This window comes from Sturnus vulgaris, chromosome 24 (assembly GCF_052056855.1).
Source record: "Sturnus vulgaris isolate bStuVul1 chromosome 24, bStuVul1.hap1, whole genome shotgun sequence".
Taxonomy (NCBI): Eukaryota; Metazoa; Chordata; class Aves; order Passeriformes; family Sturnidae; genus Sturnus; species Sturnus vulgaris.
Window position 1 is genome coordinate 7412566 of NC_142266.1, and position 10745 is coordinate 7423310.

The following is a 10745-nucleotide window of genomic DNA, read 5'->3' on the forward strand; positions in this document are numbered from 1 at the left end:
TTAGCCCAGTTCCTGAGCAGGGCTGTCCCCTTGCAGTGTGCCCACCACTCTGAGCGTCACTCTGGTGTCATCTTCTCCGGTGGGAGAAGCAATGATGAGGAGGTGGGACCGATGGGTGCTTTTTTTTCAGGAGATCTGAATCTTGTCTACCTGAGTCATGCTGAGAGCCTGTAGCTGTCACCAGATAAGTACTGCATGTGGGGAGGCCAGTGCCTAAGGGATCATTTCCTATTGATTGGAAGTAAGCAAGGGAATGGGCAGGGGAATCTGCTCAGTTTGTCACAGAGCCTGCCAGTCACAGAAACATGGAATTGTTTGGGATGGAAGGAACCTTAAAGCTCATCTCATTGCACCCCCTGCCATGGGCAGGGACACCTTCTGCTATCCCAGGTTGCTCCAAGCTCCATCCAACCTGGCCTTGGTCACTGCCAGGGATTGGGCAGCCACAGCTTCTCTGGGCACCCTGTGCACAGCAGGAGCACTAGGACCCACACAGAGAGGTAAAGACTGGCTCCAAAACCGCTTTAATTCAGTTCAGAGACACGGAACACCACTAGCTACTCCATTCCTTCCCAAGAAGCCCAGTTGCTTGGGAAGCCCCGACTGAGGATCAGTTATCTCGATGCTGGACAAGACACACCACCTCCTGCTGCCCCATCCTTGTGCACAGGGACCTGGCACTGTGCTTTGGGGGGTGGTGGCTGGGGCGGGGGGAGTTATAGATGCATAGAGTGAGAGGATGGGGAAATGAGGTTGCCAAGGAAACCACAGAACAGCAAAGTGCTGAATTTTTTTCTCAAGGCTAGAAAAATGCAGGGGAGAAGGGCAGCGGCAAAGCCCCGTGCTGTGGGTGAGCTGGGGGGACTGGAGTACGGGAGTTGGGGGGAGTGACCCCTGGGCAAGCCAGGATTGCAAAGTAAAACTGGTCATGAGCCAGATTCTGTGAAACAGTGTCCCCGAGCTGGCTGAGGGCAGTCCCTGGGGAAGGGATGTGGTCCGGGTGCACCAGTAGTGGCTGTCCCCTCACAAGGAAGCCTGTCTGGGGTTGGACACTCTCTGGGGTTGTTTAAAGTGCTGCAAGTTGAAGGCTGAATATAAAAACTCCATCAGACAGAAGACTGAGCACCTCACTGGAGTCACCTGGAGGGATTTAAAAGATGTGTTGATGTGGCATTGGGCACATGTGGTTAGTGGTGGGCTTGGCAGTGCTGGGAGAGTAGTTGGACTCAATTATCTTGGAGGTCTTTTCCAACTGAAATGATCAGAGACAGGCAGGGAGAGGCAGGGAGAGGCACCAGCCTTTGCTGAAGCTTTGGAACATTCAAACCTGGAGCTTCGGGCTGAGTAAATCAACCCCTGGCAGTGACCGTAAGGGCCTCTCCATCATTGCGTGGTCACGACCAGCCACACGTGGGGCTGGAGCTGCCACAGAGGTCCTGGGGGCTCTTGTCTGCACCTCCTGCCCACAGATGGCAGGGGGGACCAATATTAGCACTTGCTGGTGCAGCCATGGTTCCACCTCTCCAGCACTGATGAGAAATGAGAACCGAAGTGCCCACTACACCAAAGTTCATGAGAGAGCTGAGTGCTGGCAGGATGGGCAGCTGCCAGGGATCTTCCCTGCTCCTCTTCCTCAGCAGGCTGGGGGATGTGGAGGGGAGGAGGGGACGAGAGAGGGGAAAGCTCCAGGGATCTCTGGAGCTGAGGGGTGGGAAGGGCAGGTTATCCTGGGGGGGCTCAGTCCCCAGTTTGGGAACTGGATTTTTGAAATACACACACCCACGTGTTTGTGCCCTTCCTGTGGAGCAGGTCAGAGGCTCAGCCTGGGGAATGGAGCCTGTAAACAGCTGCATACCAGAGAGCCCCTCACTGTCCCCTGCCCCAGGGGCACTACTGCACCTCCCCAGAGGCTGGAGCAGTTCTCAGGACCATGAGCTCTTCCAGCCCAGGCAAGTGGAAAAGCTCTCTCTGGGTACCTGGGAGGGAGACATCCTAGCATGGGTGTCAGTGGACCCCCTGCTTTCCCAGATTTCCAGTTTGCCTTTTATTTTCCTCCTCTGGGATTTCCCAGGGGACCTGGGGAGGGGGCACAGGGTGACATTTTTCCTGGAGACAAGTTCACAGGGGGGCAGAAGAACACAGAGAACTGCCAGGAGATCCATCATAACATGCTTGGAGTCCAGCTCCCTCCAGTATCACTTAAACACCTGTATTAGACTGGACTGCAAAAAAATGTAGGTCCAAATCCCTCAATTTCAACCTTGTCACAGGCAAACGTGCCCTGAGGTACACTGGTACTGGCCAGGAGCCCAGTCCTGCCCTTCCTGCACTCCCCTCACAGCTCAAGGTCACACTGATGTTTTATTCATCCCCTACAATTCACTATATTCTTTAATTGCAGCCACACGCACTGTCACAAGTGTAAATAATTGCCTTGGAAGCTCATTAATCACTTCAGCATGTTAACGAGCACCGCAGCCCAGAGAGCTCTCTCAGGGGGCTTAAGGGTGGCAGGGACTCCCAAACACGGAGGGTTTAGCACCCAAGTCTGGCTGCAAACAGCACTGCCTGTGAAAAAATTCACACCTCAGCCCAATATTAAAAAATTAACAGCTTCACCATCCTTCTCTGCTCTCACCCTCAGGCTCATGCATGTATGGGAGCAGCACCCTCATCCCCATCCACGGTCACCCATGGTCACCGTGATCTTCCTGTGTCCACATCACACCTCACTGCCACTGGAAGAGGCTGGTGATAACGAGGGATGGGCCTGGTGCCACAAGGCTCCATCCCAGAACTCCTGTAGCCAAAGGGATGTCTCCCAGCTACTCCCTGATGCTTTTCTCCTGAAAAATGCTCCCTGCTGTTGGTGGAAGTTCTGCCCTGCATGGGGCAGCCTGCAGCATCCAGACCAAGCCAGAGAGCTGCTCCAGCCTTAATTAAAGCTCTTTAATCATCAGTCAGGTGATGGAGGAGCAGAAAGCCATGGTTATATGCCAAGCTGGGGCTGGTGATTTGAGATACATGTTGGAATTTGGTGAGGGATCTTGAACGACCTTGAGGCTCAAGCTGGGGAGCTATAAACTTGAGACAAGAGGTCCCAGACCAACCTTAAGAAACAGTCTGTGCTGCAGAGACGGTTCACACCTTTATTAGTCTGGCTGGAAGGGTTCTTCCTCACTCGTCTCCCTGCCATCCTTCTTGCTTTCCTGGGACACCGTGCCTTCAACCCAGGATGGATGGTCCATTTGTGACAGAGCACAGGGACAAAGAGGCATCCCAACAACATCTGGACATGCTGCAACCACCCTGTCCCCTCCATGCCCTCCCTCTGCTTGCACTTAGGTGAGGAAGAAGGTGTTTGGGTTAAAACCCGGCCCTCTACCACCCTCAGCTCCCAGGCACAGCCCCATTTTCATGGAGCAATGTCTCTCCTGCCCCCAAATCATCCAAGCCCAGATTTCTCTCAGGGAAGAACACACTGCCCAGGTTGTACAATTTCCCTTTCCAGGAATGAATCTGTTCCTAGTGGGATCTCAGCACATCCCAATCAAAGGGCAGGTAGGTATTTGCAGGGAAGAACCATCGAAATCACAGGGGCCTTCTCGAGTGAATGCGACATTGCCGGAGGCTGGCTCTCCGAGGGAGCCCAGTGCAAGGGAACAAGGAGCTGGGGTTTAGGGACTGGTGCCACCCTACCTCTCCTCCCCACCCGAGCTGCCCAATGTAGTGTCACAGCATCTTGTCTTGCATCATGCTCCCTCCAGCCCACTCGCCAGCAGCATCAGCAGAACTGCAGAAGAAGAGCCCAGGGCAGGTGGTAAGCCCTCACCCAGCCTCCAAAGCACCACTTCAGGGGGATCTGCCACCCCTGAAGGCTAGGAAAGGGTTGAGTTGCCCAGGGCCTCTCTCCAGATGGTTACAGACCTTCCAGCGGTTCCCACACTCGTTGCACAGCACGAATGTTGTCATGGGCTCATCAGCGCTGCGCGTCTGTACCTGGGGTGGAGCAGCACCGGGTCAGTGAAGACCCTTCTGGGGTCCCCCAAGACAAGATCCCCTGGGGACCATGCCTGACCTGGTTGTAAGTGCAGTTCTTCTTCTTGCATTTGCTGCACTGGAAGAGGTCGGTGACAGTGCCCCCTGTCTTGGCCATCTGGTGCTCCCGAATGGCCTCCTGGGTCATGGCATTCCTCAGCTTCTTGAGCTCATCACTGGCCATCTCCTGCCACCAGCATTGGCCCGGATGGGTCAGTGTGGCCATGGCTCTGCTCACATCCAAGTACCACAGTCCAACACCTTCCCCATCCTCTCCCAAAACAAGACTGATCCTGCTCTCGGTGCTTGCTGGAGGGCTCAGACCCATCCAGATGAAAAAATCACCCCATCCTCAAACTAAAACTGCTGCCTGCAGGTATCTGTCTCCCCACAGGGGAAACTGGGCTTCTGATTTGTGAACCCTGATTGAGGAGGACAAATGGGGATGCTCCAGCCTGATTCTTGCCAGTGTGACACCCCACAGCCAGATCTGTGATGGCTGGGGGTCTGCAGGGCTCTGAGGGGACCCAGCAGTGCTGCCAGCTTTCTCCTAATGCTCCCTGTGCCTCATTCAGCACTCGGGTGGGACAGGGAGGTGATGAGACAACTCCATTGTGGACAGCACCAAGCCAAGATCCTGCACTTGGATGCCACAGAGGCAGCATGGATGAGATCCATGGGCACGAGCCTCACGCACCCCACTGCCCACCTCAGCAGTCATGCGGGCGATGAGGCCGGGCTCGATGGCCCCACACAGCACATTCCTCCGCAGACCAGGGTTCTTGGGGTCCTTCAGGTTGCTGATCCTGCTCCGCACCCGGTTGCGATACTTCATGTCTGTGCTCTTCAGCTCCTGGAAGATATGTGGGGTCCGTCAAGGAATCAAGGAGGGGATGGCAGCTTGGGTGCTGCTGTCACCAGGGCCAATGGTCACGTGCAGGAGGCTGATCACAGTGGGGCTTTCCTCCCCGTGGGAAGTGTCCCCATCCTTGGCTTTAAGAGGATGAAGCACAGCTTGAGATGGGGGGAGGAAAATGACTTTGCATTGCCTTGGAATGTCTAACATCCAGGCGAGGCTGTAGGGCTCAAGGACTGTCATCAAGCCCTGCGCTGGGAAAAAAGTTCATGTTGCAGAGGAATCTGTCTACTCCCTCCTCCCAAAGAACATGGATATGGACAGGTTGATATCGCAGCTTTGGGCACAGAGTCCGAGAGGCACCAAAAAGTGCACTCAGGAGGGGAACCACCCTGGGGTTGGCCCACGTCTCAGGGAGCTGCCAGGAGAACCCCAAGCCTTGAGTTGGGGGTAGGCAGAGGTGGCTCCATCCCAGCCAGCATGGCACAGCCTGGACATTGTGACATACTGGTTCTGGCAGGAGACACAGGCACCTACAGCAGGCTCGTGGAAAAAAAAATCTCTGGCTGGGTTTGGATTTATTTCCCCAGAGATGAAGGCAGGTCCCTGACCAGAGGGGACTGGGAAGGACGCACAGACCCCCGGACGAACGCAGGTGCTCAGGAGATGCTTTGCTCAGCATCAGTCTCAGCCTCAGCCTCAGCCTCCTCTAACTGAGGTCTGGGCTCCCTCTACAGGCAACGAGCAAGGCAGTCTGTCACCCTCTGTCCTTGTCCCTGTCACCCTCTGTCCTGTCCCCAGCAGCAGCACTCCTGAGGCCATGGACGCCCCCCCAGCAGATGGAGCCTGGGGACCCCTAGCTCCCCAAAGGATATGGTCTTCAATCTCTGATGCCATCTTCTCGCAGTTGACACTGAACTCCTTGTAGTCGTCTGAAGGGTAGAGAGGTTAAGGGGTGACCTTCAGCTCTGAAACCAGCCACAAGTCTCACTGTACCTCCCACAAAAAGTCTCACCTCTCCTCTTGTAATTGCCCCAGATACCCAATCTCTAAAATACCTATTTTTATCCATCTTGAACCTTACAAAGATGCGTCCTCACATCCAACTCCCTTATCAGAGACCCTACCAGCCTCCTTTTCTTTCCTTTTGGGGCTGAATGCTCCTCTCAGAACTGTCCCATAGGAGAAACAGCCCAGTCTGGGCTCCAGCACCCTCAGAACTGCTCACCATCCATGCGGAGCGCAGCTGTCAGCATCTCAATGCACTTGTCCCGCACCGAGTCCCCCGTGAGATAGCAGGGAGCCAGCAGGCAGGGGCTGGGAGAGAAGGAGGGACTGGTGGGGGTTCGCGGCACGTCAGGCTTGGCCTTGCTGCTGTTGGCTCTGCAGGGGCACATGGAGGGGAACGGGCAGGTGGCAGGGTTCTGGCACGGCTGCAGGGACCTGACGAGGTCCCTCGGAAGTGGAGTGGGTCTCTCCTACCTTTCCTCCTCTCTCCTACCTTTCCTCCTTGCTGTCACTGGAGATTCTGTGGGAGCTGGCGGGAGCTGGAGAGAGACTGATGCCCACAGAGGCTCTCCTGGGGGTGGCACGGAATGGGACAGTGGGGATGACACCAGAGATGGGGCAGGCAGGACAGGGAGCAGGGACTGGGGGCAGGACCTCAGGCACTAGCACATCGATTAGAGTGCTCAGAAGCCAACAGGAATCTCCCCAGGGGAGGATTTACTCCTCCCAGGGAATATCCCAGTGCTGTGGCAGGATCAGGGCTCCCTGCCACTTCTTACGCCCTCCATGGTCAGGGCATCCCTAAGGGGGAGCCTAAAAGCATCCCCAGACTGCCCAGGGACACCCTCTCCTTACCTCTCCCCTGACAGTCTCTTCTGTGGGGAGGAAGAGGAGATGGTTGAGGACCTGGAGTCAGCAGAGGCTCTCCTGGTAGGACAAGCCCCATGTCAGAGGGCAGAGACTGGGACAAGTGGTGGGTTCACACCCCCAACCAAGGCCCAGTGAGGGGCTAGGGTCTGGCCTCTCCCATCTTCACCCAGCCCAGCACCCACCTCTCTTTCCTGCCATCCAGAGGTGATTTTTTAGAGGACGCAATGGGGCTCCGGCCATCGCTGGACTCTCTTCACCACGGAGGCCCAAAGGAAGAGAGAGAAGCTCTCAGCAACCCAACATGCTCTGGCAACCTGTGAGCTGGATCTTGTCCATTTGCATCCCCCACCCCTGAGTTCCACCCCTGCCAGGCTGCCAGCAAAGCCTCCCCTGGGCTGGCAGTGCCTGGCAGAGCCTGCTGTGAGGGTCAGGGCATCCTTCAGCAGGTACCTCTCCAGTCTGGAATTGGCAGAGTGGCCCTGGGCGCTGGTGGCATGAGAGTCACACTTGCTGGGCTTCCTAGGGACAGAGAGAGTGAGGGTCAGATAAGCACTGTCCAAATTGACCTCATCCAAGGAATAACTGGTTTTAGAGAAGGGAAATAAAAAATGGTCACTTCTCCCTCCTCCAAAAACTGCCCTGGTGCTGCCCCAGAAGCAGTTTGGTCTCCAGAGGTGCTGCTGGCATCCATGGGTAGACAGAGATGAATAAACTCCTTAAGGACCAAGCAGGGGATGGTCTCATATTGGCCCCCCTACAGGAGGCAGGAGCCCTCACCTCTCCTTGTGCTTCTCCCTGTGCTTCTCAGCTGTATTCTTGCTGTGCTTCACCCCTTCACTGGGGCAGCTGGAAACATCCAGCCCTTTCTTCTCCTTCTCTCCATCTGTGTCCTTCTCCCTCTTCCCATCGGCATCCTTCTCTTTTTTTGTGGTGGTGGGCTCTGGGGGAAGGATTTGGGTGTCACAGTCACAACCCAAACCAGCACAGGGCACCTGCAGAGCTGCATCTTGCAGCGAAATGATTGTGGAAATGCTCAGCTCTTGGTGGGGCACACATTGATTTATACCACTCTGTCCCGGAGTGAAAACAAACTCTTGGAAAATCTGGGTTACAGGTTATAGGAGCCTGCACATCCTAGCTCTGGAGTGATTCCACTCCATCCCTCCAGAAAGCATCGGGGCTCGAGGTGCAGGGATGGTCCAGAGAAGATTGAGGCTTTGGGGGAGTCTTACCTCCCCCATCATCACTCACCCAGAAGCCGCTTCCAGTTTTTGATGAGGATTTTGGCTGAGGCCACCACCTCTTCATCTGAGCAGTGTTTCCGCACTGAGTTCACAGCCACTCCGATCCGTGTGGTCTGGGGACACACACCAGAGACAATCCTTAGGGATGTGCTGGCTGGCACGAGGCACAGGACAAGCTACCCCACGGGGTGTCCACCCCACCCAAATCCCCTCACCTGCAGCAGCTGGATGGTCATGGTGTAGCCGGTAAGGGATTTGAGCAGATCCAGTGCCCCTTCCTGCAGCAGGGAGAAGCCACGGGAGCCCTTGAGGAGGCACCAGGCAGCACCAGAAAGGCCATGAAAGGAGAACCCAAAACAGCCCTGGGCTGCTCCCTGGGACTGCCTGACCCTCTGTGTCACCGATAGAAAAGTCCCACACAGAAATCCTGCTGAACCATCCCAGCACCAGGTCACATCTCCAGCTGGGTAGCAAGAGCTTTTCTTAAAACTTGGGAAAACCCCATCTGCAAGAAAAATCTGGGCTGATGGGAGCTAGGGACAGATGGGGGATTCCCCAGTGTCCCCCACCCAGGGGTGTGAAGGTCCATGGGACACAAACCCCTGGATTTCAGCCTGACACCCTGCAGTGGCAGCTGGGATAAAGACAGTCCAGTATGGAGCCTTCCTCCTCCTCCCTCCCTTTCTCCTCCTTGGTATTTTTAGAGTCCCAGCAGCAGACACCAGCTCCCAGGTACCCCCTCCCAGGGACACAGTTCCATGGACTTCCCATCATGAGGGGCTGGATCAAACCCTTCGGGTTTGGTCGGTGCATGGACATTCCTGTGCTGTAGTTGGACCCTGGCTCTGTCCCATTCCAAAGTGCAGCAGGAAAGGTGTAGAGCACCCCTGTCCCTTGACTCCTGGGTAATTTCTGGCAGCAAGCAGAGCCATGGGATCTGGTTTGATACCAAGCATCGGCATCCCAAAAAGCTACCAGATCCAGGGAGACAGCAGTGCTTCCCCCCCAGCCTACACCTTGTCGGGGCAAAGGCTGGTGGAAACGGTCAAATATTAACCCTGAGGGCGGTCTTGGAACTCATAACTGGCACACCAGGATCCCCAGATGGATCCTCACTTGGCACAAGGGTGGCAGGGCTGGATCCCATCTTCCCCAGAACACAACCACCAAAACCACCCAGGAAACAGTGACAGACCCCTCCCCTCCCTTTGCACACTTGTGCAACAGGCAGGGCTGTGCTGGGTGCATTGAGGGTGTTCTAACCCCCAGCCCAGAGCTTCTCCTTGCTGGTACATGAGCCTCTGGCCCTGGCACTGATCGGGTGCACAGGCTGAGGGCCAAACACCTGTCGCCCACAATCCAGCACTGCCAAGTGGCGTCTAGAGCTGCCACCTATGGGACAAATCCCCCCTTACCCCCAAGTTCAAGTGTCTGGGGAGCAATGGGGTACAGGACAGCCCCAAATCAGAAGTAAAATTAAATCCCCTGGGTGCTGGCTACAATGTCCTGAGGCTGGGCTTGGGTGGCACGGGCAGCACCCCTTAAACCCACTCAGCCCCTCCAGGGACAACATGAGGGGTGTGAAAAGCAAACCCACCCACCCTTTCCCAAGCCACCCAACAGCATTCAAACATGCATGTAAACAAGCACGTGTGTAAATATGCACATGTGCAAATACATATGTGTGTAAATACGCGCACATGCCCCGAGGAGCTCGGCTCCTTTACCGTGCTCTTCCTGGCCACCATCTTATCCAATTTCTTGGCAATCCGGACCAGCTCCTCAGCGGGCCCCATGGCGGGGGCTCCAGCGCAGCAGGACTCCGGCTGCGGGCACAGCTGGGCACTGAGGATACGGGGAGAGGGAGCAGAGAGGAGGGGAAAAGGGAGAAAGGGAAGGGAAGAGAAGGGAAGGGAAGAGAGAGAGAAAGCAGAAAGGAGGTGGGGCTGTCCCGGCCAGTTATAAACTCCTGCCAGGAAAGCGAAATAGCACGGGGGAGGGCTAAATATAGCCGAGAGCCAGGATTGCAAGAGCGGGGGAGGTTGGCGGCTGTGGCGGCCACGGGGAGCCCGGGAGCCCAGGGACAGAGCCCGGGACGGGGCTTTGCCATCGGGATGGCTTAGCTAGGAAATCCGGAGGGGCACGGCTACAGTGTGGTGTGCTGGGGAATAATCTTTATACGCCATGTATTGGAATGTTCCAATATAGGTGGAATTCTAGTATATAGGAATAGTTCTTATATTGGAGTACTCCACATATTGGAGTATTTTGGTACTGAGAATACCCCGTCCCTGGAAATGTCCAAGGTCAGGCTGGACACGCTTGGAGCGACCTGGTCCAGTGGAAGGTGTCTTCCCCTCTGTCAGGGGACGGAAGGAACGATCTTTAAGGCCCCTTCCAACATTCCATGATGGTGTGATGACATGTCCTGCAGTCTTTGAAGCGAAGCAGAGCCCTGCCAGCTGAGAGTGTGCCAGGCTGGGATGGGAGCCACAAGCCCCTCAGGCCTGGCTGGACGGGCAGCAATACAGGGCACAGGCCATCGGGATATGTAGGTGACAACCTTGCCTTGCTTGTCCCTGCTCCAGCACTCATCCCAGCATCCAGCCCAGGGAAGGTGTCCATGTCCCAGCCCAGGCCTACATGGCTACCCCCCAAGGGTGCTCACAGCTGCCAGTAACTGGGAGCCTTGTGGACACATCAGCAGCATCACCATGCTGGGGACCGCC

General features: G+C 55.9%; 1 protein-coding gene across 7 annotated transcripts; it reads right to left on the reverse strand.

Moving 5' to 3' along the window:
* Window positions 1-3135: 3135 nt before the first annotated feature.
* TCEA3 (transcription elongation factor A3) lies at window positions 3136-10629 on the reverse strand. 7 transcript variants are annotated; one of them, XR_015808319.1, is made up of 15 exons: window positions 9744-10629; window positions 8232-8294; window positions 8024-8129; window positions 7550-7712; window positions 7223-7291; window positions 6955-7023; window positions 6758-6829; window positions 6396-6473; window positions 6123-6277; window positions 5765-5826; window positions 4748-4897; window positions 4079-4225; window positions 3928-3999; window positions 3700-3793; window positions 3136-3223 (listed from the first exon to the last, which is right to left on the reverse strand). XR_015808319.1 is itself a non-coding variant. In XM_088178374.1 (15 exons), the coding sequence occupies exons 3-15, from the start codon at window positions 8250-8252 to the stop codon at window positions 3785-3787; spliced, it is 1173 nt and encodes a 390-aa protein (XP_088034500.1). In that variant the 5' UTR covers window positions 8253-8294; window positions 8418-8521; window positions 9744-10629; the 3' UTR covers window positions 3136-3784. The 7 variants fall into 7 exon arrangements, 6 of the variants coding, with proteins under 6 accessions (XP_088034500.1, XP_088034499.1, XP_088034498.1 ...); XM_088178374.1 differs by adding an exon at window positions 8418-8521 and having other exon boundaries at window positions 3136-3793; XM_088178373.1 differs by having other exon boundaries at window positions 3136-3793; window positions 6123-6211.
* Between the last annotated feature and the right edge of the window lie 116 nt (window positions 10630-10745).